At 38.8% G+C, this 27,643-nt stretch overlaps 1 protein-coding gene across 2 annotated transcripts in view; it reads right to left on the bottom strand.

Annotated features, from left to right (window-relative positions):
- LOC114464713 (transcriptional enhancer factor TEF-1-like) overlaps positions 1-27,643 on the bottom strand; it is a 60,745-nt gene that overhangs the window by 11,130 nt on the left and 21,972 nt on the right. The window contains exons 2-8 of one of the 2 annotated variants that reach the window (XM_028449198.1): positions 24,637-25,081; positions 15,312-15,376; positions 12,869-12,931; positions 7,647-7,778; positions 7,500-7,549; positions 5,521-5,582; positions 2,430-2,557 (exon numbers count right to left, since the gene is read on the bottom strand). In XM_028449198.1, the coding sequence (XP_028304999.1) occupies positions 2,430-2,557; positions 5,521-5,582; positions 7,500-7,549; positions 7,647-7,778; positions 12,869-12,931; positions 15,312-15,376; positions 24,637-24,841 (705 nt within the window). In that variant the 5' untranslated portion in view covers positions 24,842-25,081. The remainder of the gene's footprint in view (positions 1-2,429; positions 2,558-5,520; positions 5,583-7,499; positions 7,550-7,646; positions 7,779-12,868; positions 12,932-15,311; positions 15,377-24,636; positions 25,082-27,643) is intronic. The other variant, XM_028449199.1, reaches the window with a different exon arrangement.

Here is a 27,643-nt window from a genome sequence, read left to right as displayed (position 1 = left end):
ATATAGTTTTTTTAACAATTTGAGCCTATTTTTGATTATTTTTACCCTTTTTCTGCAACTACACCAATATTGCCATAATGTAGCCTATTTTTTCAATTACTTTTTCTTGCCATATTTTTGCTCCTTTTAATACATTTTTGCTGCATTACTACAATTTCTGTCACTTCTCCATCAAATTTCAATGCCTTTTGCGCACATTTGTTCAACTTCCAGGACATTTTCAGCACGTTTAAACCATTTCAACCACTTTTCCCACCTAATATTACATATATTGACCCATTATTGTCACGTTTAACGTCTTTTCACCATATTTCATGCCAATATAACCCAGGGCTGGGTGATTTTGCCTAAAAAAAAACCTCAGATTTTTAAAAAAAAAAAATTTGAATTTCGATTCAATTTTTGATTTTTTTTCTCCAATGCACTTAAAAATGACTGCAGACATCATATATATTGTCAGAAGTGCAACTTTATTGCTGTGATTGTCATCTAGAGTTAAAATGCATAAAACAATCCCAAAATAAAAAGTAAATGATTCTCTGTCATTCAACAATTTCAAGCTTTAACCAGGTTTAAGCAAAAGTGCAACAGCAACTTTAGAGTAGCTTAAATTTTATGATTAAGAAATCAGATAACTACATATTTTATAACATATAACATTACAATAAAAAATAATAAACTCTTCCCTTAGCATCTCAGCATAGTGAGAATAAAACATTAAACATACCTGTGGCACACATATAGCCTACTCAAAGCGTAAACAAAGAAAGGGCTGGCTCAGATCGCGCTTCAGTAACCCACAAGGACGGAACGCGAAAAAGTCCGAAAAAACCATGGTGGAAAATAAATAAAGAAAATTAAAAAAAATCTAAAAATTCGATAAATCATTTAAATCGATTTTTTTGCCCAGCCCTAATTTAACCACATTCACAAACTTTTTTTTTTTTTTCTTTAACGACGTCAATCATGTTACATATTAAAAGCGTCTTAAATCAGTTTGGAGTATGAACAGAATGTGACCCTGATGTGACGCGCATGTGCATAAGAGATCCTATGGTAACCCTTGACCCCACGGTGTTTACAGAAGTAAACATGGAGGCGGTACAGTGTAGGACTGTGTGTAGCGCTGAAAGAAAGTTTCTTTCCAACAGAAGTCAGAGCTTCATACCTTTAAAAAGAGAGAAATAGAATAGAGCAATGTTTATCACTAGCCGTTAGCTGTGATGCTGCTACATCTTTACAACGGACTGTTTGGAGGTGGAGTCAGAGTCAACAGTGGTGGGATAGGGATGTCAGCAGCTTCGACAATACGGTGTTCATTAAAATACTAATTGTGTTGTTCAGACTGTCTTTAACAGATCAGATACAGGTCACATATGGGCAAAAAGGTCAGATTTGGGTCGCGTTTACCTGCAGTGTGAACATAGAGTGTGTGTTCTCCACTTGTGCAGCTATTTTTTTTGGCGGAGCCAAATTTTTAAATAAACAAATGTCAAATATTACTGTTTACTAATAAAATTCACTTGTAGAACTGTTGTATAAAAGCAACATTACACTCGAGGTCGTACTGTTGTGTGAAATATCAGCACTGGTGTGATTATCTACGACCAAATCACGCCAGTGCTGATATTTCATCACAACCGCACTCCCTTGTGTGTGATATTGCTTAAATATATTTTGTCAACATTTAGAAATATCGCTTTCATTTTGCCAAAGACTGTAATGGAAACACAGCTACTGTCCTCCTGCTGTATTCCTAATGTTTCAATTGTATTTACAAAGGAGGAGTTCTATCTTTGTCACGCACAGTAAAAGATCTGACCTCTAAACTGCAACAATGTAAACAATGTCACCAATGGGAGTTGGTCACACAGCAGAAGCTCTCTACACTCACTGTATCATATCATTTTCTTTACTGTCTGAACAGAAAGCAACAAGATGAATGCCAGCTGTCGGTGAGGCCAGCCTAGAAAAATGACAGTGAGTTTGCAGCGTGGCAGAATGACAGATAGACTGAGAGGACGGAGACACGGAGCTTCACAAAGGTTATTCATACTAAAAGACACACAAAGGGCTTTAACGCAGCTCCATGCGCCAGGGTTATCTGTCATCCCTGTTTATGGGACAATAGGGAGCGCTTGTTGTAGCCTCTGTGTGCGTGCGTGCATGTGCGTGCGTGTGCGTGTGCGTGTGTGTGTGCAGAGGTGTAAAGGATACTGATATATCCTACTCAAGTAGAAGTACTGTTACTTGACTGAAATTATACTCAAGTACAAGTAAGTCCTACATAAAATACTCAGATACAAGTAAAATTATATCAATTAAATACTCAAAGTAAAAGTTACTATTTACTTTCACCACTCACGTTTATTTTTGGTAATAAATCTTGCCACGGTTCCCGTGTGTGTGCGTGCGTGTGTGTCACTCACTGCCTCCTGGTCCCTCTGTGTCTCCAGGAAAGAGGAGAACTCCACTAGTCGTAGTTTGGTGGTTCCGATGGAGCGGCCGTGCCAGGCAGGTTCTCTGTGGGTTTGAGCTGCAGCTGGAGGCTCGTAGGCTGCACACAAACACAAACCATCATACCAGTTTGAATTAGTGAGGAGTGTTTTATGGACTTTATTATTGTGGGAATGCTTCCGTACATATTTTAGTTTGCTACAACTCAGCCAAATTCTTAACCGATCTACACTATTCCAATCGCAAAATGCTCCACTGCATAGTAACAATGCTGCTAAGTAAGTTGAAATATGCTAACGCTTATACTTTTAATGTAATAATAGGTTTTATGCTTTTACTGTAAACTGCCATATCACTCAATTTTTAACTCAGTGAAACAAATTTAGCATTAAAATGTAGCCCACTCTCTAATCTACAATTCTGACTCACCTTTAGAGGTTGCCCTCTGACAAAATAAATTGATATGAATTTTTTAATTTACACTGTTTTTCATTAATTAGGCAAAACCGACTTAACCAATTTACACCATTCAAAGATCAATATGTTATGCTCCTCAGTGTCAATCATAATAGCTAATTTGTAGAATGATACATCTCTTACTTTTAATGTTATTCAAAATTTTGTGCACATTTTTGTGATCATGCAATGACTGAGTGGTTGAATAGGTCTGCTAGTGTCAAATGTTGCTCTTTTACTGTCAGCAAACTGCTGTAAAAGCTTTAATTCTGCAGCTACAGCTACAATTTATAGCTGAAAATGTTGCTACAATCTGTAGATTTTAGGCCGTTAACTCGTCCTTCTACATTTAGTCCCATTGTACCTACAGTATATACCAACAAACCAGGGCACCCCAGAGTACAGAATACTCACCAATAATAGTAAAGACAGTGTTTTCATAAGTTTAATGGTTATTGATTAATTAGCAATTTAAAAAAAGAAAAATTACCCATTTAAACCTATTGGAACAGTGACATACTGATTTTGAGGGGTATCCTGAGGGTTATACTGACACTGAGGGATAATTCTGACAATAAAGGGTTTTACTAACTCTGTGGGGTTATACTGACTCTGAGGAATTATACCGATTCCGAGGGGGAATTCTTAATCTGAGGGGTTATATTGACTCTGAGGGGTTATACTGATTCTGAGGGGTTATATTGACTCTGAGGGGTTATATTGACTCTGATAAGTTATACTGGCTCCGTGTCGTTCAGTATATGCATCCTCGCTTGCATTTTCTTTGGGAAATGCAGTTTGTCTTGTTTCTTATTACTATTCTATTACTACTTCTATTACCCAACTACCATACAATAAATACATAAAGAATGATGCAGCATTAGTGTTAAATGTAAGAAGGAGCAGGGCAGCATGAATCCATGTGCTGACTGGTATCACTCATGTTAACTTTCAATCAACATTATTCTGGAGGCTGGTAAAATTCATAAGAGGGGTCAGCAGGGCAGGTGAGTCATGTGACCCAAAGCTTTCTTTAACTCCTAGAAGTAGCTCTGCTTTTCTAACTTAGTAGTGCGTCACATGATCAGATTAGCACACTCGTGAGCATGACGTTAAAGAAAGACACTCAGCTCCTTCACAAACGGGCGCATTACATTTAACTCTGCACATTTCATGTACATAATAAAACTTCAGTAAGAAAATGATGATGATGATGATGATGATGACATTTATTTGTTCTTGATGGTCTTCAAAGATATACAATACAATACAGAAAATAAATATTCATTTTAACAACCAAAAATGAAATGGGCTGAACTGTTTATCGAAGCCCATCCCCAAACAGTATTATAAAAAACACAATAGAAACACCTCAATAACAGCTCTATTCATCAGCTTATCAACTCGTGTTTCAACAGGTGCAAAACATTTTGGTTTTTTTAACAATTTTTTTTTACCATTGACAGTGAAGTCATTAACTTAAAGTGAGCCTCAAGATCCAAACTTTAACACCGCAAACCAAACATAGGCAACTGGCGGCCCAGAGGCCAGACATATACTGTATCTATAACAGCTTCATTTAGGACACGTGTGGCCCTCAGGCTAATTTTATGCGGCGCCCAAAACTAATCTCCAAAAATTGTATTTCAAGAAGTTGGAAGGAATATATAGCCCGACATAATACACAAGATAACTCCCAAAACACACAAATCGACAGCAAATTGCACAAAAACAGCCAAAAAAAATCCAAAAATACACAAAATGACAACAAAAACAAACACAACAACCACAAAATGACTACAAAACATAAAAAACAACAACAAATTACAGAATAACTCCAAAGACACACAAACTGTCAATAAAATATCACAAAATGAAAATACACAAAAACACATAATAACCCAAAAAACACATAAAATGACTACAAACTGACAAAACAACTAAACAAAGACAAAAAAGATGACAAAAAAAGAAAACCCTTTTCTCTCCGTCTTAATGCTCATTGACCATTATTCTAAATGCTGACATGAATGTTGATAATGTGGCCCTCGGATCAGATACAATCAATTTTTTGTGGCCCCCGCTGTGATAGAGTTGCCCAATCCCTGCCGTAAACAGAAACGCATTTTAACATTTGTTCTAAATTTACTTTGTTCAAAAATGTAAACCTTTGTTAAATGATATTTTCCTTCTCTTTGTTTAAAAACTGATATAATACCCAAAGGAAGGCTTTTATTTCTTGCTCAGAATACACAGAAACACTTTAAACTTTACTAAATCTATAAGTTTTATTGTTGTCGATTTTATTTTTAATGTTTTAATGTTTAAAAAAAAAAAACTTTAACTGATTCACATGTCCTTTAAAGCTGATATTGATTTTAAAGTTAAGTGTCATTTCTTTTTTTTTTTTCCTGGCTGGATCCAAATAATGAAATTAAAGTCAGATTGACCCTCACTTTTCCTTTCTGACCGTTTTAAGTAACAACAAGAGTACATAGTGGAGACCCGGGTTCCCAGACAGTCAAAGCCCACTGTGTAATGGCAGCAAAGAGCACCTCCAGGTGTTACTTTAAGAAAAGGAGATAATTGTAGCACGGACTCTCTCACCTGAGATTGTGGTGGTTCCTGCTGTCTGCACAGAGTAGGCTTGCTGGGAGAATGGCTTGATGCTGAGAGAAAAACAGAGAGACAGGAGAGCGTTTAGAGACTCAGTCGGAACCCGTGTCGTTGTTCCTGCATTACGCACCGAGGAGTTGTGCTCGGTGTCTTCAATGAACAGAAGCAGGAGCAGAAGGGTCAAGAGCCGCTTTGTGTTCAGTGTTCAGAAGAAGCCACACCTGACACATTTACCACCATTATCATCATCTAACACTGAACTGAAACCACAAGGGTTTCAACCTGCTGCTCTATATAAAGTCAGAAGCTAATGGCAGACAGGAAAACAGCAGGAAGTGGAACTTCAGATTTCTATCAGACTTGCTCCAAACTTAGAAAACATTTAGGATCTTGGAAATAACAGGAACAAATGAGATCATTTTAAACACAATTATGGTCAACTTTTTAACAAGCCAAGAAAAATTTTATTTTTTTAAAATGCATTGTCAAATGTTTTTTTTTAATCAACCAAATTAAAATTACTGAAAGTAATCAATAGGGAGAACTTTAAGAAATTAGGAACTGATATTCCTAATAATAACACCTGGATTTCAGTCAAACTCCTATGAATGAATCCACTTGGCAACAGAAGAGACGAGATCTTGCGCAATTGGAGCTTAATTAAAAATGAAAATAAAAGGTTTGTCAAAATGTACAATTGTTTTTTATGAAATAAAATAACACCAGTGAATTAAATTCAAAATAAATAAATGATCACGCTCTGAGTGTAGCTACATTTATTAACTGAAAATAACCTCCATTTAATGTTGTTTTGGTTATTTCATTTTTTTGTAGTTTCACAATGTCTGATGATCTTTTTATAACCAAAAAGAATAATGATTTACTCAGTAACGATTGGATGTAGAAATGTAACAAATTACTTTACTTCTTTTAAAACGTACTTACTGTAAGTACAAGTAAAATGACTGATTTAGAAATATGCTCAAAAACGTACAATTACAGTAACATGAGTACTTCTGTTACTTTCACCTCTGCATTCACTGATATGGATTTGTGTGTAATGTGTATCTAAAATGATATTAATGTACAAGTGCTACGCTAATCTTTGTGCCAAGTGTCTTTTGTGGGAGATTGTGATCTGAGTGTGAATTAAAGGTGAAATAAATATCTTGTTTTTTAATCAGTTACTATTTGCAAGCAGCATACAAGTGTCATAAATAGATAGTAGGGATGTCCCGATACAACTATTTCATTTCCAATATGATACCGATATTGATCCAATATCAGCATGAACCATACATACTTTAAAAAAATTATATATATATATATATTTAATAAAAAAATTATAATGAATTATTTTGTAATGTGAAATGTTAGAAAAGGCTTGATCAAGTGATGTTACTCAGAGAACAATAGTCAGCAACAGTAGGTATGAGAAAAACTGACCCATTTATTATTAACCAATTGGTTACATACATTTTAACCTTCAACATAATATCTACAGTATACTACAATAAATTGGAGAATCTGGAAATTTGAATCCAATATCTAATATCCGATATCGGATCGGGACACCTCTAATAGATACAGTTTTACTTTATGTGAATTTCATAGAATTTCGGTAAAGAGGTCAAAATGTTTCTCCTCTAGTTTTTTGTCTAATAATGAAACAAACAAACAAATAAATACATATTCATTCATCGCTCTCAAAAGGTGCTAGAAATGGGTACACCCTTGATAAATAAATAAATAAATAAATAAGATTGCTAAGTACAATAAGGTTGTATCTGTGTGTCATTGTGAAGATGAAGATGAACCAACAGACTGGTCCTTAGATCAGCTACAGTTAATAGAGCAAAAATCCCGAGGCTGAAACTGAGCACTTTTATCATAACCGCTAAAAAGCGATGGTGAAGCAGTGACATATTAACGTCAGATAAGACTGAGTACGGGGTGAGTGTGTGACTCACTCCTCTGTGGTGGAGCTGGATTGTCCTCCTGGAATCATCCCCTGCCACAGCTGAAATGAACATACACTCATTGTTAAACTGGACACTGGTAGAAGACAAGGTGTGTGTGTGTGTGTGTGTGTGCGTGTGTGTGTGTGTGTGTGTTACCTGTGCATTGGCAGGGAAGCTGGCGCGTACGATGCCCGGCAGCAGTTTGCTGTGGATGGCAGTGGCTGAGACGATTTGAGCAGAGGACATGGTGGAGATGCTTTGCAGGGCTTTCTCCTTGGCACTCTGGTCCTTAAAACACACACACACACACACACACACACACACACGCACACACACACGCACACATGCAGACACACACACACACACGCACAGACACGCGCACACACACACACACACACACATATGCAGACACATACACACACACACACACACGCACACACGCAGACACACGCACACACACACACACGCAGACACACGCACACACACACGCACACACACATGCAGACACACACACACACACACGCACACACACACACACACACACGCAGACACACGCACACACACACACACACACACACGCAGACACACGCACACACACACACACGCACACACACGCAGACACACACACACACATGCAGGCACACGCACACACACACACACACGCAGACACACGCACACACACACACACGCAGACACACACACACACACGCAGACACACACACACACACGCAGACACACGCACACACACACACACACACACACACACACACACACACGCGCAGGCACACGCACACGCAGACACACGCACACACACACACACACACACACACACACACACACACACACACACACACACACACACGCGCGCAGGCACACGCACACGCACACACACAAACCCGTACAAGTAAGTTACTTGATTGAAATTGTACTCAAGTACAATTACAATTACAATTGGACCTTTATTTATTTTCAAAAAATGCGTCTGTATAAAATAAAAGGTTTATCAAAATGTACAATTCTTTTTTTTAAAATACCAATTAATTCATTTCAAAATAAAAAAAAAAATTAGGCTCTAAGTATAGCTAAATTTATGAACTCTAAAAATGAGAAAATCACCTCCATGCAATGTTGCTTTGTCACGGTGCAATACGTTTAATCTGATTGGTCGGCTATGTTGTCTGGACATTTCATGTCCATTGATCATTTTAAAACAAGAAATGATAACTTACTCAGTAACGGTTGGGTGTAGAAATGTACTTTATTCCCTTTAAAACATACGTAATTACAAGTAAAATGAAGTACCCATAAAAGCTACTCTATTATAATAACGTGAGTACTTGAAATCCGTTACTTTCACCTCTGCTGATTAGTCAGGACATGAACCCTTGTCTATTCATGTGCTGTTGGGGTGAAGTGATTTAGCAAAGTAACCCTCTAAGGGGCGTCATAGCAACAACAAGAGTGAACACAAACTGAGAAGCAAAGCTAAATGAGGCTGAGACAAGCAAAAGGCAGCTCATCAGTGTGGAGCTGATGCCTCGGGGTTACACCGTAACACCCATCAGACTTACAGCATGCTTGAACTTGTGAGCTTATTAACTGCACATTTAACAAAAAAAAAAAGCAAAATGAAACAAACAGTCGCACAGAAATGAAGGCACGACAATAAATGGAGAATGCTTAATAATTGGCATCTTCACTCAAGGTAATTGGCACCAGGATAAACCTCCCCTCCTGAGGGAGCTAATAACATTATGGAGCTTCTGGGTTTTAATTTTAACACTGGGAGCCATATGGGTGTGATAACATCCTCAACCTTAGCTCATTGCCTTAATACATTTAAGCCATGATGGTTCATTTAAGCTGTTTTTAAAGAAAGGTTTCCTCTATTGTTAAATACAAGGGAAACTCTTGTAACCTTAGGGAAAACATGTACATTTGTGGCCAAAAACTGGATTTAAATTCTAACTGGAGGGCATTGACGCCACAAATAACATCATGAAGCAGAATAATTCAAGTGTTTTTAGCATTTGTTTTAAAAAAAAAAGGAAAGTTTTTTTCATGTACAGTAAAATCGTGGCAGATTTTGATTATCAAAAAAACTCTAGCCTACCATTTATTAAATACTAGACTGTTAACTGACCTGTGTTACTAAAAAAGGTTATTAAAAATATTATTATAGTTTAGTAAAAATGTTTTAAAAAAAGATATTTCTCTTATTCAGTTGAAGTTAAGGTTTCATTCGCGCCACTTTCTCTCCCACTTGCAAGCTAACTCTGCTAGCTTAGCAGTGAGTCAGCATTCTGTACTCTAGACTTGATTGAATAAATACTTTGAAAATAATCAAATGCAATGTTTTCTCCTAAACATGAACTAAAAATGTCATATTTAGAAACAATAACAATTGTTGTGTTAGTTTTAAATATTTCAGCTAGCATTGATACGCTTTAGCACCTAGCTAGTGAAAACACAGCTTAAATTCTCATGATTAAATGTAGCCGAATGCAATATTTTGTACTCTTTTATTCATAAAAACCCAATTCACTTTTTAAAAAAACTGGTGAATTCAGAGCTAATCTATGCTAGTAATAACTCTACTAAAGGTGTACAGAAGGACTTCAAATGCAATGTTAAGATAGGTTTCACCTGCTCATGACTTTAGAGAACCATCTAAGGTACCCAGAGGTGGACTGGCCATCTGGCATACCGGGCATCGTCCCAGTGGGCCGTCGACCCAAAGTGGGCCGGTCCGGTCTGCTACGTTTTTTTTTTTTTGACGAGAGAGTCGAGGCAGACATGGTAACAGGTGGCCAAAAATGGTCCAAAAGTGGCAAAAACGTGGTAAAGAAACAGTGAAAAGTGACTAAAATGGGCCAAAAGCAGCAAAGAGTGGCCAAAAATGGGCAAATAAACAATTGTGAAAAAGGGCAAAAATGTGGAACAAAAAGAGGCAAAATGTAAGGAAAAAAAGGAAACAAGTGATATGTATTGGATGAAAAGTGGCCAAAAAAAATTCAAGAAAGAACAAAAATTCGATAAAAGTGTCAAAAAGAACTTGCAAAAATGGACAAAAAATAGGGAAAAAAAGGGATTTTTTGGAAAAAGGGCAAAAAAATTCCACAAAAGAAATTGCAAAATGGCTAAAGGAAATAGTTAAAAAGGGGTTAAAAAGCTTTCCCCTTTTAAGAATTTCAAGAGGAAAAACAATTAAAATTAAGACAAAGAGCCACATGTTAAGCGTCATTAGCTGCGTTTCCATTACCCTTGGAAACTCGCAAAATCTAAATAACGCAATAAAAACTTGTAAATGGAAACACTTGTATTTCGAAAAAACACTCAAATATCACAAAAACATTTTTACGCTTTCATGAGGAGGAATTTCAGACGTTTCAGTATTGAAATGTGTCGCAAAAGCGCTGTGGAACGTGACGTACTTGGTCACATGACTACTTCTCTCCGAGTAAACATGACGCGGTACGTGTAAACAGAAGAGGACAAATAGATATTTATTAGCATTATACTTAAAAAACATATTACTGCCACATTAGACGTGAAACAACAAACAAATACATGTGGTGAGTGTTATAAGGAGCTTTGGAGCGTCCGTCTTCCTGCGGCTGTCTTGCAGGATGAGATTTCACGGGAGTTATGAGGCTCCGGCCCAAAACAACCTTCAATGGAAACACTTTCAAAGCGCAATTGTACTTTGTCGACATTTAGAAATATCGCTTTTATTTTGTGAAAATCTGTAATGGAAACCCAGCTACTGACTTAATAACAGCTTGTCTGGACATAAAATGCCAGGGCTGAATTTTTGCCCCAGTCCACCCCTGACGGTACCTTTTATTCTGTAGAAACAAACAATCATATGTCCTATACTATGGTTCTATTCTATTCACAGCCCTGAATGCTCGTCTGGGAAAACAAGTGCTCTTTTGTTGCTTCACACCCAGTTAATTACAATAGTGAGGACGAAAAAACAAACGTGGAAGTGAAAAAAAAGACGAGACAAGAGGAAGAGATTAATAGACTGAACGTAGGGTGGAGAGAGAGTTAGGACGTAGAGAGGAACACATGAATGAAAGTAAAGATATGAAGAATGACAGGAAGTGGAGGAGGAGACGGGTGGGGCGGGGGTGAAAAACCAAACAGCTCTAATTAGACACCGGGGTAATCTGAGCGTAACCCTCTGACAGATACACAGAGTTTAACCACCATGGATATTCTTTTTTTTATTTATTTAGTGCAGTAAACAGACACTATCAAACAAGTGAACGTTTTCTCCTCTGTGAGCCTCAGGAAAACTCTAAATAATTCACTGATCTAAAATTTATCATCAAGGTCTTAACATCAAGGGTAAGGAGTCGAGTGTGAGGTGAATCATTTTAAATTTTGGGAAATAATTGATTAATGTTCCAAATATGATAATGATTCTTAAAAACCTAATAGATAATATTTAGATTTTATTACATTAGGGCTTTACATATTCAATATATGTGTGGAATCCTTTATCACAACCAGTCAGGGATGGGGTCAATTCTTTTTTTCAGTTACATTTGTGTTTTTAATTACCACGTTCAATTAAAACTTTATTACAATGACAGTGACCAGCATTTTTTTTAACCAATTTCAATTAATTTCAATTATTTATTATCCTTAGAAAGTCAATCACAATTTTGTTCTCAATTACTAAAGTTAAATTACAATTAATCACAATTACTGAGCCTGAAATAAATAACCTAATAAAAGTTAACCTTCCTCTTGTGTTAGCTTTCAGTTAGCATCTTATATGATAACGGGTCCTAAACAGCTGTAAAATACACTAAAGACAAATATATATCATCTAATTTCCTTCCTATCTACTGATTACGTTGTTAGGCTTTCTAATCAATAAAAATATAGGTTTTAATATTTTTGATGTGTCAGTATATTGAAAAAAAGAAAAAAGAAAAGAAAAAAAAAGAAAAAATAAATATATATATATATATATATATATATATATAACTATATATGTGTAGATCTGTATATAGAACTGTAACATGGTTCCCTAGTTTTGCTTAAGATTATAATTGACAATTTTTTATTGAATTTTCATGCCAATTACAATTTCAAAGTCAATTATCTGAACTCAATTACAATTTAATTACAATTACGACAGCAACTTTTTAAAATTACAATTATAATTATAGTAATACAATAATTGTATTGTATACAATAATTATCAAATACGTGATTACAATTATAATTGACTCAAACCCTGCCACCAGTGCAGATTAGGTGAGTTTATTTCTAAAAGTTTAAACAAAATATGGCAGGTCATCTGACGATGATTTAAAAAAAAAAAAATAAAAAAAAAAGAGGTTACTGTCACCACTTACTTTTAGTTTGGACTGAAATTCCCTGGATTTCCTTCTGGCCAGGACCTGTATATGACTGGATACCTGGAGAAGAGGAGAGCCGAGAGGGAAAGAGGAGAGGAGGACAAGGGAGCGAGTGGGGGAGGACCAAACAGTGAGTTGCCATGGTTATGAAAAGACTGTTGCCACACTGGAAAACTACACACACATACATACTTGCACACACACACACATACGCGCGCACCCACACACACACACACACAAACTCCCCTGACAACGGTGAATAGACCCATCAATGCACATCTTTTGAGAGCACAAAAAGACACCTGGGAACACGGGCCAAGAGCTGAGATAGTGAGATTACACTTCTGTGTCAGTGATGAACTTAGCAGAAAATACACACCACGTGCTAAAAACAAGTACCTAGCAATTTATTTTCCTTATTTAAATGACAACAATTGCCTGCATGTGTTTCCTGCCCCATATGTATGTCGGTAATCTTAAACATAAAAAGCCCAAAGTCAAGCAAAACTGATAAAAGAAAACGCAATAGCTACATTAAGATACAGAATAATTAACAGACAAATAACCTCAAGTAGAGGCGCCCCAAAACAGTGATAGACGAAAGTCTTTGTGAGCAACATTTTACGTCTAAGACAAAGATTGTTAGTCCTCATTCTAACAGGTTTTAAGGAGTCGACAGATGTTTGATTTACAGTCTAGAATCCAAACATTGGCAGCACCATGAGCGCTACAACTCCACCTGGATCTACCTGAGCAGGTGTCGCTTTGTGTCAGAACTTCACAAACTTGAACAATTCTGTACAAACAACACAGATGAAACTTTACACAAATAACTCTTCTTTAACTGGAACTAGGACCTGTATTACTTTGGTCCGGTCTTGGTCTTGAGGCCAACATTTGAAGGTCTTGGTCTTGGTCTTGGTCTTGTCTCAGACTCTGGGGCATTTTTACTTGTCTCCGTCTCGGACTCGGCTGAGTTGGGATTTTTCCAACCAGTCAAGACTAGCACTGATCTGCTATTCTTCAACTTCATTAGTGTAATAATAAGGAGAAGCACCTGATCTGTTCCTGATTGATTAACGTTGACTGTTCTAGAAATCATGGTAACATTCTACTTGAAGTTTTATACATAAGGCTGACATTACACTGTCATTATCTGTTATTAGCATGAATAAGGTGTCATGAAGGCTGTCATTAAGTGTTGTTTGCTAAATTACACCTTTTGCTAAATTATGACACATTTGGAGCTATGTTGGCATTTTTTGTGTTAGGTGGGGGGATCTAGTGGGGTTAGGGTTAAGGGTTGGGGTTAAGGTTAGGGTTTAGGGCAAAGAATGGTTAGGGTTAAGGTTAGGTAGGGTTAGGGTTAATGTTAGGGTTAGGGGTTAGGGATAAGGGTTAGGGTAACAAAGGGCTAGGGGTTAGGGTAACAAACGACACTTTACAACAGCCTTCAGGATACCTTATTCATGCTAATTTCCAAGTAAAGACAGCATAATGTCAGCCTTATGTGTAAAACTTCAAGTAAAGTGTTACCAAAATCTTTAAGCGCCTTATGCTTTATGCAAAAGCTCAGACATCAGTCAATCTTATTTAAAGGCAGAAAATACCTTAGCCCTTACTTTAAGTCTCATTAACCTGACAAAAAAACATCTTATTTTCAGATCATTTTTTTGTAGAGTTTTCAGATTTTTGAATGTTGTGCTTTGAAAGAGTTGTTTATTTCTGACAAATGTATTTAAAAGAAAACTAAAATTAAAACAGAACTCTCTTTGACTGTTCAACCTTGCCATTGTTTTTTTAAAATGATTTTTATAGTCTTGGTCTTGACTCAGTCTCAATGCCCAAAAGTCTTGGTCTTGGTCCATTCTGGCCTCGGGGAAGTCTTGTTCTTGAATAGTGTGGGCTTGAGTACAGTTGCTACTCAAATATCCAGCTTTTATTGTAATGTTTACATCTTTTCCAGAGCCAGGATTGCTTTCATATTAACAGCTTTCTCTTTTTGCTCTTTCTGCATTCAATTACAGCACATTGTTTTGATGCGCCAGACGTGTGGATGACACACCTTATGTCACTATATTCATTTTCACAATATAAACCAAATACAATATGTTTACTTCAAACATTAATGCGTCAGTCAAAAGAAATCTCATGCCAGCTGAATGCCTGGTTTCATGTACCAGTGCTTTTATTATTTCTTTATGAGTTGACTTTCAAGAATATCAGTATTTAAAAACCCTTAAAGATTAATATTTAACCATTTTCTCTTTTATAGCAAATATGAATCACAGCTAAGGGTTTTTTTTACCCCTCATTTGTTCTTATCATTGCGATAAGGAGTTTTGGCACCTTTTTCCTACGTAACAATCCTGTAATTCAATAAGTGGTGATACATACTGTAGACAGTGTGATTGGATTTGAAGCCCAGTGTCATTATTACCTGTTTCCTTGTTCGCGTCTTGCCTGTTCGCAGCTTGATGTATCTAGCTATTAGCTCATTTCGACCTGCAGGCATAAAACACAGAACGTACAGATGAAACGTCACACATGGTTTCTCTTTATTCCCTTTGTTACACATACCGTACACACAGGGTGAACATTTGAACCTTCTCAAACACAAAGGCTGCAAAAATGGCATGACCTACACTAACAACTGAGCGGCTGATTTAAAGCTGTTGACCCAGCGACCCTGTGACGTGCAGCCTCTCATAAGAAATACTGTAATCACTGATACCCCTGTTCAGTCCTACTACACACATACAAATACACACACACAAAAAATCACGCACACTATCTCACTGAATACACACGACCCAACAATACAGGCATTCATGCAGACCCGCCGTTCCCTGATTAAAGGAACCAGCAGGCCAGCTGTACCCATGCTTATACATGCGCACGAGCTCATGCACACAATGCTGAATAATTCAACCTATTCACAAGGGAGCGCACCAGACTCAGCATGACCTGGCTAGTATAGATTAGTGAAGGAGAGAGGGACGGACGGAAAGGAAGTTAAAAAGCACAACTTTACATGTTAGACAAGTCTTTTTCTAAATTCAATTAAATTAAATTCAACTTTATTTATATAGCGCAAATTACAACAATAGTCAAAAAGATAAAAAAACCCCCAACAAATCCACATGGACATGAATCAGCTACAGTGGAGAGAAACAACTTTCTTTTGTAAATGTGTGATCAACTCTACAGAATGGCAGCACGCGTTGGACTGCTCGAGGACTAAATCTCGACATAACTCGGAAAAATATTTTTTTTCCCTCGGTTGGCTATAACACGCGCTAACCACCTAAAGCTAGTGCTCTGTGTCTAATTCTGGATTCTGTGCTTGCCTCTTATCAGTTATAAACCAAGTGGAAAACAAAAGTTGGGCCAGCTGGCTAACTGATGGTCAAGATCAGCACAAAGCCAAAACCTATACACACTACACAAATGGCTTACAACAATAGCCCTAACTAACTAGCAGATGGTGTGTGTGTGCATGTGTATGTGCGTGTATGTGTGCGTGCGTGCGTGTATGTGTGTGTGTGTGTGTGTGTGTGTACTTATGGCCGGTCCCACTCTCACTGAGATAGGGAGCTTAGACTGATAAAATCTACAGCTCCATATGCAGGTGTTTTCCTTCTAGCAGTCAAAAGCTGTGACTGACGACAGCAGACACACACACGCACACGCGCACACACACACACACGCAGACGCACACACGCAGAGAGTCCTGGCTGCAGAGGCTGACATCTGACTCCAGAGGGGCCAGCTGGTCTTTCTAGGAGGCTTAACGGTGAATTATCATCCTTCACTAACCCTGCGGCACACATCCCTTGCCCTCCCTCTTTCTCCAAATGTCTACAACACACACACACACACACACACACACACACACACACACACACACACACACACACACTTCTCATTCCCTCCCTCTTTGTCGTTGTCCATCTATCCATCCTGTGTTCTGGCTATTCTCCTTCTCCCCTCCTCTGTCGCTCTTGTTGTGAATGGGCTTCCCTTCTGCTCCCTCTTCCTCCCTCACTCTCCATACTTGCTCAGTGAAAGACTTCAAGGCCAAAGTCAGATGGTCATTAACCGTGACAAACAGAAGCAGATCCAGCTCTCCTTCCCTCCCTCCCTCCCTCCCTCCCGCTCCCTCCCTCCCTCCCGCTCCCTCTAACTCTTCGACTAAGGATGCAGATATGTGTAGAATGAAATAAAAAGGCAGAGAACACACTATAAATATATATTTTAGCTTTTGTTTTCATTTGGAAATGATAATGAAAATTGGTCAAAGAGTGATAAGACTTGCATCAAAGTCATCAACAATGTTACACAAAATGTCAAGAATTGGAAAAACTGAACTCAGTCCAAGTAAGCAGACCAGGGTAATTCTACTTACAAAGGAAACATTACAGTAATATCGTCAGTCTGCAGAAGTAGCATAAACCTTCAGAGGGTAACAAAGTCATCTAAACTTCTTTAGGTATTCACCAGTTCACAATGAGACAAAGCTGTTCACAAACAGAAATCATTCAGAGTCGGTGCTTCGTTCCAGAGAAGTGGGCATCTGGCCAACTGGACTCCAAAGGCACAACCCTGAAAGCTCACTGAGGGGTAAAAGAAGCTCAGTGAGAGAACAAAACCCTTGAAGGAACCATTAGGAGAGGTGAACCATGCCACTCTACTCAGGTGGGAAACCACAATACTCCACAATTTTCACCCCCATGTTTACAATAAAACCCCAAAAGTGACCATCAGAAGAATAATAGGTCAATATTAAAGTTGTTTACAGAGATTTTGTATCACAATATGTCAACAAAATGGTTATTGAGCAGTAATAATAAAATTATTGAGCGCAAAAAAAGGCAAAGAAAAAACAGCTTTTCATGCTTAATGTTCAGCAAGGCCGTTCTCATCCTCATTACGCCACTGCATTAGAGAGTATAGAAACATCTGCAACTATCAGTTACCGAATTTGCTTCACCTGGGTAAGGGGGTCAGTTCTACTGTAATTGTTAGTCCCAACACGTCAATATCAGCTGCTTCATAGAAAAGCTCTCAAAACCCTTACAGGAGAAGATCGAAGCCTCGTTGACCGCTCTCGCTAACAAGGCTGCAGTTAAGCGATGTGTATTATTGTGTTGCTGAGGAAGACCTCTGAAACCACAGGGGCCAAACTCTGGCCCAGAGCCTGGACTCACCACAACCAAGGAAGAGTCTCGGCATTACAACATCCATAGGACTGAAAAAGAATTTACAGGTTGAGCTTTCACACATGAGTTCATTAGCTTGAGGCGTTTTTTCTTTGACTCTCCACAAACAACAAAGTGATACTATAGGCCATGTGACATTGAACTAATGTATCGTTGCAATATTTTAAGACTTTCTCTGTCAGGTGAATGACAGCCAATGCCTCACTCCAGTCATCAATCTTTACAACAACAAACCAATAAATAATTTAAATGAATACTTCACACCACAAGGCCTAAACCACATCCATATATTTCCACCTGCCATGAGGAGTTTAAGAAAAGTACCCAAAACTGACTTTGTAATAAGTTTAAAAATATCACAAAACATAAAAAATTACAGTTTAAACTGAGCGTTGTTCTCCTGTAGCAGAGGCATGCGCACGAAGGCACATGCTCACATAAAGCTTCAGAGCTTTGAATTGTGTCTTTCTTATCCATTTACGCATATGATTTACACACGCAACTAACACCAGAGCGCTACTGTTTACCTTCCTATTGAGAAGTGCAACGCTGAAAAGGGTCCGGTCTGAAACGCGGTGCAGCAAAGCGTTCCGAAAGTTGTGTAATCAAATACACCGGTACGGCCGTATATTAAAAATTCCTATCATAACGAAAATATATACCGGTATTCGATTTAATAATGTGAAGGAGTTCAAGTACCTCGGGGTCTTGTTCACGAGTGAGGGAAGGATGGAGCGAGAGATCGACAGGCGGATTGGTGCGGCGTCTGCAGTGATGCGGAGTCTGCACCGGTCCGTCATTGTAAAAAGGGAGCTGAGCCAAAAAGCGAAGCTCTCGATTTACAGGTCGGTCTACGTTCCAACCCTCACCTATGGTCATGAACTTTGGGTCATGACCGAAAGAACAAGATAACGGGTACAAGCGGCCGAAATGAGTTTCCTCCGTAGGGTGGCTGGGCTCTCCCTTAGAGATAGGGTGAGAAGCTCAGTCATTCGGGAGGGGCTCAAAGTAGAGTCGCTGCTCCTCCGCATCGAGAAGAGCCAGATGAGGTGGCTCGGGCACCTAATTAGGATGCCCCCTGAACGCCTCCCTAGTGAGGCGTTCAGGGCACGTCCCTCCGGAAGGAGGCCCCGGGGAAGACCCAGGACACGCTGGAGAGACTATGTCTCTCGGCTGGCCTGGGAACGTCTCGGGGTCCCCCCGGAAGAGCTGGAGGAAGTGGCCGCGGAGAGGGAAGTCTGGGCCTCCCTACTGAGGATGCTGCCCCCGCGACACGGAAATGGCTAAGCGGGAGAAGATGGATGGATGGAGTTGCATTCATTTTGACCTTACAAATAAGAATATTCTACAAATTAGTAGAATAAATAAAAAAATAAATTAGATGACCCTGACAAATTACCTTAAAAAAAATCCCAATATAATACAATACTTTTTTCTTATTCGCTAATATCGAATCAATATTCAACATCATTATTGGATCCGGACACCCTTAGAGAGAAATGATTTATTGAAACAGTTATTATTGCTGGATCATAACATGAATGCAACTCATTGGTTAATAATAACTGGGTCAGTTTTTCCTCATACCTACTGTTGCTGACTGTTCTCTGTTTGAGTAACATCAGTTGACCAAGCCTTTTTTGTTTCACATTACAAAATAGGTAATAAAAGTATGTATGGTACGTGCTGATATTGTTTCAGATTGATATCAGAATCAGAATTGTAGGTTTTCTGTCGATACTCAGGGATGCAATATTGGTATTGTATTGGAATTTAAAAAGTTTTATCGGGACACCCAAACCGTTCTTTCTTTGTCTAAATGTGAAATTTTCTCCATTTTGGTTTGTTCGAGCACTTTTCCTCCTTCTAACCTTAGCTTTTAAATCATCTGCCATATTGCCTCAATGGGACAGGGTTGTATAATGCTTGAGTAAATAACAAAACAACTCTTATAGGCAATAAGGTACGTTGTAAATGTGTTTTTAGGCTCTGATTTGGGTTTGCAAGATAAAACAATCCAACTTGGATTCATTACGTAAGTGTCTATGGCTACACAGAGAACAAACCAGCTATTGTTTCATACAGCTGGTTATCACTGAAGTTCTAGGTAACGATTAACCCCACCTCACCTCCACTTTGGTTTCCAGGCTGCTCATCCCCTCTAGTCATTTATGCCTCTTCTGCTCTGCCTCTGAAAACAGACACTGTCTAACCTTATTAGGTCACTGTGATAAACGTGTCAGAGACCTGGACTCAAAGTCAACAAGTCAAACAAACAGCTCTGAACATGCCACCAAGGCTGAGAACAGAATAAGACTTGATTGATCGGCAAAGAATCAATGACATAGAAGAGACACTGAGCTGGTTTGTCAGTATCAGTCTCTTCTTCATGTCAGGATTTCAGATGTATCATCGTTGTTAGGTCTTCGATCTAAACATGGAGAAAGGGAGTGCATTAGAGATTTTATAGTATAGACTGGGCGTGTCTTAACAGCTCTAGGTTGCCGCGCCCATAATCAAGGCATTTTTTGAATTTCTCTCCTAGTGGCAGGTCAGGAGAAAGCAGGGGTTTAGTTACTCTTTATGTAATTAAAGCTTTGTTGGATGCTTAAATCCTATGTATGTGAGTGCACACACTGTTATCAGTTTAAAGATGTGCGATGGAGTTGTGTGAAAAAGCTCAGTTTCAAATACAGTCACTGGACTCTAAATCATTTAATAACGCATTTGACCAATCCAAACAAAGCTGTCAGGAGGAATGGTGAGAGTCAAGCCATTGAGATCAGGACTATTTCCTGTGGAGGTGGACAAGTGCTACAAAGTTGTCTCCAATTACATCAGTGCCAACGTCAGCACTGTGTACAAGAAGCAGATCTGCCTCTTCTGCAGGTCAAACCAACCATGCTTCACAACTAGGGATGGGAAACCAAAACCGGTTCTTTCTGAAAACCGGTTCTCAGTAATCCAATTCCTAGGAATGGTTTGTTTGCTTGCCTGTCAATTCCGCTTATCGTTCCTCTTAAGTCGCAAATACATGATGACATCACACGCAAGCAGCGTGTTGTTTCAACCACAAACTGGTGGCTCCGTATTTACGAGTCACTGATGATTTGCGTAGTTTTTTTGGCAGTTTAGACAGTGTTTCGGGTGATTTAGGTGGTGTTTGAAGCCTGTTTCAAGTGGCCAGGACGGGAGGGGGCGGGCAGTGCACCTGATGTTCCCCCAGAAACATTTCCCCATTAAAAAAAGTTCCGGTGACAGTGTTTCATGCTGATTCAACAGGGAATTCCATTTTCATTGGTCGATTCCGTCATTCCGTCCGCGATTCCGTGAACGTGGATTTTATAGGGCCCTACATAGTCCAAAGAGTGGATGAAGAAGTCCAACTATATAGAAAACTTCCTCCCATCCCAACCAAAGACGGCGCCACCCTCTGGTGGTGGATGAAGAGGGACACATTGCCAATGGTGTCAGCTTTAGCTGAGAAATATCTCTGTGTCCAAGCATCCTGGACACCTCGACTTAGGGTGTTCTCCACAGCTGGAGACACCCTAAGTCCAGAACAATCTTGTATCCTTCCTGACAAGGCAAACATGCACATTTTTCTGCACAAAAATTGTTAACATACCACAGTTGATGAGTGCAGCTGTACTTTTGGTTAATATGTTCTTTTTTACAGAATAATTATTTGTTTTGTCTGAATTATTTTTGGATCAAGTTGTTCAAGTTCAAAAGGAGCACTGTAAATATTCTCAAATGTAGCCAAAGTGTCATATATTGTAAATATTATTATCCAGTGAAAACAATCTATACCTGGTGGATTAAAAGAGAGCTGACATCCCTGCAGGAAATTAAATAGACAAAGATAAGATAATAAAGAGTAAAAGCAAACAACTCTATTTGTATTATTTCATTCCCTCACCCAATGAGAATCGATAAGAGAATCGGTAAACGATCAAATAGATAAGCAAAATCGATCATGGAATCGGAATTGCTAAACTGTTATCAATTCCCATCCCTGTTCACAACTGGCAGCAAACAAACATCCAGGCGTAACAAAATGTTACACATCCTGGATAACCCTCATCACCTCTTCTAACTACAGCAGGACCTGTGGATCTACGTCTCTCATCCATCCCCACAACCATCAGACTGTTCGACAATCCCATACGTTCAACACATGTGCGTAACATGCTTTTATGGGTTGATCTCTTTGTGTATGTAACCCAGTGCCTTTACAGTTCACTGTTTATTACGTATTACCTCCGCTAAGGAGGGTTTGCATCGTACCGAGATTGTATGTGCGCATGTGCGCACATCCGCACAAAAAAAAAATAATAATTTTTGTTTATTTTTGTTTTCAAAGTGAACGAACCCATGTTTTATTCGTTTATTGGATTGGGTTATTTCTAGGGTTATAATCTCAGTACGGAGGTAAACTCAGTACACGACACCGGGTATATTTTCACCACGTTTATTCATTTCTTTATTCGTTAGCAGGATCATGTCAAAAGTACTGATTTTTTTTTTTTTAACATTAAATAGTCTGTCATCAATGGTGAAATTTCAGAAATTCATATCTAGGTTCGTAATTGACTGATCTTTATTAAATTTTACTCAGTTATGTTGGGTTGGTTCATTAATTAGCCTTCTGAGTTTAATCTGGATGGGTTCCGGATTGTGCATTTTCACACTATTTTTCAATAGTGGAGGTGCTGTTACATTTGAACCTACTGTACCGTTATTAATGGGGATAGACATTTCTTACAAGCCTTTAAAGTGTGAATGATCATTGTACCATGATCAGGATCACTGATCCATAAGATAACTGCCAATACCTGGCAAAGTGGATATTTGGTGCTTGGCGGAGGTTTGTGGTCTCTGAGTGCCCAAGGTCCTACTTGGGACTAATTAGGTGTCCTGTCTTATATTGTCTTGTCCTTAAGCTAAACCTTTCTTACTCTTGAGTATGTGTCACGTTGCACTAAACAGATTGACTTCCCAATCCCTACCCGAACTCTCATCAAACTCACTTGGTAAATACAAGAGAGCACCAATAGACAACTCACTATACACGCACCATCATTGTGCAGCTGTAAAGCTCAGTGCATGCAAAGAGGTGAAAAAAAAAGGAATCTCATGTCTCAGATCTAACTGGCGCCCTGTCCAGGGTGTACCCCCGCCCAGCGCCCTATGAGAGCCGGATATTGGCACCGGCAGACCCCCGCGACCCTGTTAAACAGGAATAAGCGGGTATGAAAATGGATGGATGTCTCAGATCTAAGTTCTAACTTTGAGAGTTGCAAAACATAAGTAGTATTGTAAAGAAATCACAGTGTGTGTACTCTGTATGCAGGGTGAGAAAAAGAAGGGAGACAGCGTGAAAGAGAGGGAGGGAGCCACAGCTGGTGGCAGGCAGAGGACCATCTGTTCATCACTCTATTAGTTCACACACACACACATGCACGCACACACACACACACACACGCAGAAATATATATACTCTCCCATTTCGACCACACACACACACATTCACGCACACACAATGAACCTATAGGCGACTTTCTCCATCTCCTTTCTTTTACAGCTTATCTTTCATCCTCGCTTCTTGGAGACTTGATGCTCAGCGAGCCAAACCTGCATGTTTTCATCCTCAGCGACGCCACGCGATAAGTATTTCTAGCAATCAGCAAATCACCGAGATTGTTTCAGTCTTCAGAAAGGTCACAACACATCGCACCGTGTGAAATAATGGCATTTTCAGACATTTGTTCACACATATTAAATTGGCTTTGACGCCTTCGTGGGCAAACAAATCAGAGACTGCTAATGTGCTAAACTTCTATGTCGTAAGCACCCAATATTAAAAAAAGTGGTAACACTTCTTGAAGTTTTATACATAAGGCTGACATTACACTGTCTTCATTATGACATCAAACCATAAAACATTAGCATGAATAAGGTGTCATGGACGCAATCATTAACTGTCGTTCGTTACCCTAACCCCTAATCCCTAACCCTAAACACTGAACCCTAACCCTACCTTATCTCACTAGATCCCTCCTCCTAACCTAAGAAATACCAACATAAGTCCACAGGTGTCATAATTTAGCAAATGACACCTTATTCATGCTAATGACAGCATAATGCCAGCCTCATGTGTTACCAAAAAAAAAAGTTAAGTGTCAAATACAAGTTTGTTTAGAGTTCCCGTCGCTGTGCAGAAAAATGTTGTGTTTTGCTCTGGCCAATGTCACTCATTGCATCAATACATCAGTTATTTTGAGAGCTGCACAACAACAAAAAGTAACAGACAAAACACCAACAGTCTCCAGCCAGATGTATTGTGAAGGGATTTTGGGTAAAATCAATGTTTAGATAAATCAGATTTCAATTTAGGAACATTCAGTCAAATATATAAAGCTCCACATGTGGTTTGAGTCTCTATATCTTGCTTCAGAGTGACTGAAATAACATGTGAAAGATGTAACTTCACAATGTAAAGGAATTATAATTATATTTCTTTTACAGGATTTCACTTACCGTACATCTTTCCTTCATCTGACAGTATAATCTTCCTTCTTCCACATGGCGGATAGATGGCAAGTGCCTCCTGAAAACTCTGCTCGATGTCTGGGCTCCAGACCCCTTCGGGATCCCCATCCATGGTCTTGTCCCCTCCTGAATCACTCAGTCTGTCCATGTCCTCCCCCGGACTCTCACTCCCGCTCCAGCTACTACGCTCCATACTGGCAGCTTTTTTCAACTGGCTGATTCCAACTCGGTAACAACTCCAAAGTTTTGCTGCCAAGCATATACTTCTACAGTGAGAGTAAAATAACTAATAGTAGCTGAATAAAGACAGCTGCAGACGGCTACAAACTCAAGCTTAATACAAACTGCCTTTTGAGTAATTGGAGCCCGAAATGCTGCAGATGAAGGAGTCTTGTGATCTCAGGTACTTTGTCCAGAATCCACCATCAGGGATCTACAGGCAAATGACAAAAAGAGAAGTGGTGTTAATGATTCAGCTACACAGAGCACTGATATTCATTAAACTGTCAAAAACCAGATGCTTTTATTCCATTAAAACCATCGGATTTGAATGTATTTTTGTGACTAAGCAAAGGGAATGTTTCTGTGTTCTTTTAATAAAGAGAAATGTATAGTTTGATTAGCCTCACTACCATTAAATTTGAACACTTAACTTTAACCAGAGCGTTTGTATTTCTACTCAATATTTGCTGATCTCAATAAGGCATAAAGGCTTTCTGACATTGACATGAGTTTTATTGTCATTAGAAACAACAGTCAAGTAGAAGAAATGTATTTTTCATTTGGTGTATAACAGTGAACTGATTGGTCCATATTGTAGCATGTCAAGTCTGATCTACACACAAGTACAATAGTTCAACAACCAAGAGTCAATGGTTTAAGCATGAATGTCGATCATTATATTGAACCTTTAAAAAACAAAATGATTGTTGGGTGTTTTGCTGCAAACTGCAAATGAGAAAAAAATCTTGGATTTTACTTTTAAATTCAGCTGTTCCATGTGCAGCTGTAATCACCACAATCCGGACTTGAATCTTACAAAATAGAGCACATGAAATGGAAATAGGCCATTCGTCGTCTCTACAGCATCTTTGGTGATTCATGCTGGCGACCAGACCAAGAAAATATTTTCTAATGCACCTTTAAGTTCCAATCACTGCGTCTTGAGCATGTTTCCCAGCTGCTGGGGGGGAAATTACTGCTCTTTTTAGGATGGAAATTGCCTATTTTGTTAAACGGTTGTGTTACATCAAATCGACATGCACAAGTAAAAGAGGGACAGACAGACAAACGGTGAAGCGCTGCTCACAGCTAAAAGCAGTTTTAGGAAGGGTTGGTTCAAAAAAAAAGTGAAGGGGCTTGCCAGCTGCCTGCAATTCTTCTGAAATCCCCCACGGTAAACAGCAGGGTTGGCACAGTGCACTTCACAGTAACACATCGACATATGTGTGCACACACACGCAAACGCAAACTCGCACACACACCATTACAGTGCCAGCCCCTTGGGCGAACACATGTCATTTTGTCTGGTCCTCTACTGTTCACACTTCCCGTGCACTTTTCCTTGCCACGGCCTGAACAAGCCTGTGGTGTGAATTTCATGTGTGTGTTTGTGTGTGTGTGTCTGAGCCTGGCAAACATGAATACAATTAAACATGAGAGTGCACACACATGCAAAGTGAAGCATGTGGAGCACCAGGCAATATTTTGGACACATTTTTTAACCCTGGCAGCACTCTGGAGCTATAGTCTCACAACACCTGGGGGAGAATGCTGCAAGTCTACAGGAAAACATCCGTTGGCTCTGGCATTCAGGAACATGTAATGAATGGGATCTGCTACTTTTACCGATTTGTCCACTCTGGTTCTCTCTTCAAGCGTATTCTGTTCTGTTTCACCCTCATTTCCGTTATCCCCTCCAACCTTCCAACCTCCCTTTCTTTGCTTCTTCCTCTCTACTTTCCTTCCAAACAAAGATTCTTTCTTTCGAACAGGCTGCTGGAAAGCCAGCAGCAACAATTAGTTAACCCTCTTTCTGATAATCCCCATTTTAGTGTAAAAACCTGTTTATACAACAAAAGCTAATCATTCCTAATAATTTATCGCAGTTAATTATTAAAGGAGTACGAAGATCAGAAGTACTGTCTTCATGGTCAGTGACTTAAGATGGAGTCCTGTAATGGACTGGAGCCCAATCCATGGTGGCTTTTTCTCCCAGTATCAGTGTGGACAATAACCAGTACCCTTGTGACTAGGGTTGTCCCGATGTTTTACTTCTCATACAATACCGATATTGCCACATTCCGTATTGGCCAATACCGATTCTGATCCGGTACGATATTAGCACGAGTCATACATACTTTTATTACTTATTTTGTGGCGTGGACCGCTAAAAAAAGCCTGATCAAGTGCAGCAACAGTATAATATCATATAATCTGATACTTGTTTGTTTTTTTTGATATCGGACCAATATATGATATCAATATAGGATCAGGACACTCTTACTTCTGAACTTAAACTAGATTATTAGCAAGTTTAGAAGATGGAAGGATTACTACCAACTTTCATTATTTAATAATACATTCACGATTTGAGATGACTTTTGTTGTAATTAGGGATATATAAATAAAGTTGAATTGAATTCATTATTAAAAAAAAATATAGCCATTTTAACCCTTTTGACAGAGGGCAATTGATAAAAAGTGACAAATATAGACTAAAATTGTGATATATTTAGATTGTCTACTCTTAGAATGAGTCAGTTTTATTAAAAGTACAACTATAGCAAGTTAGCGCCCCCAAATAACAGCTATGTTGCTGCAGGCGAACACGTAGAATTTAAAATGTATCATTGCAATTTTCCGAAAATCCCCTTTTTTGAAAACATCTTTGACTAATCCGCCTCATAAAAAAGGTGTAAAAAAACAACAACATGAGGATAAAAGTAGTGGGCCTAGAGTTTGCCATTGTGTTGCTTAGACAAAAGTTTATCTG

The sequence above is a fragment of the Gouania willdenowi genome, chromosome 6 (assembly GCF_900634775.1).
Source record: "Gouania willdenowi chromosome 6, fGouWil2.1, whole genome shotgun sequence".
Lineage (NCBI taxonomy): Eukaryota > Metazoa > Chordata > Actinopteri > Blenniiformes > Gobiesocidae > Gouania > Gouania willdenowi.
This window is presented reverse-complemented; position numbering and strand designations above follow the sequence as displayed.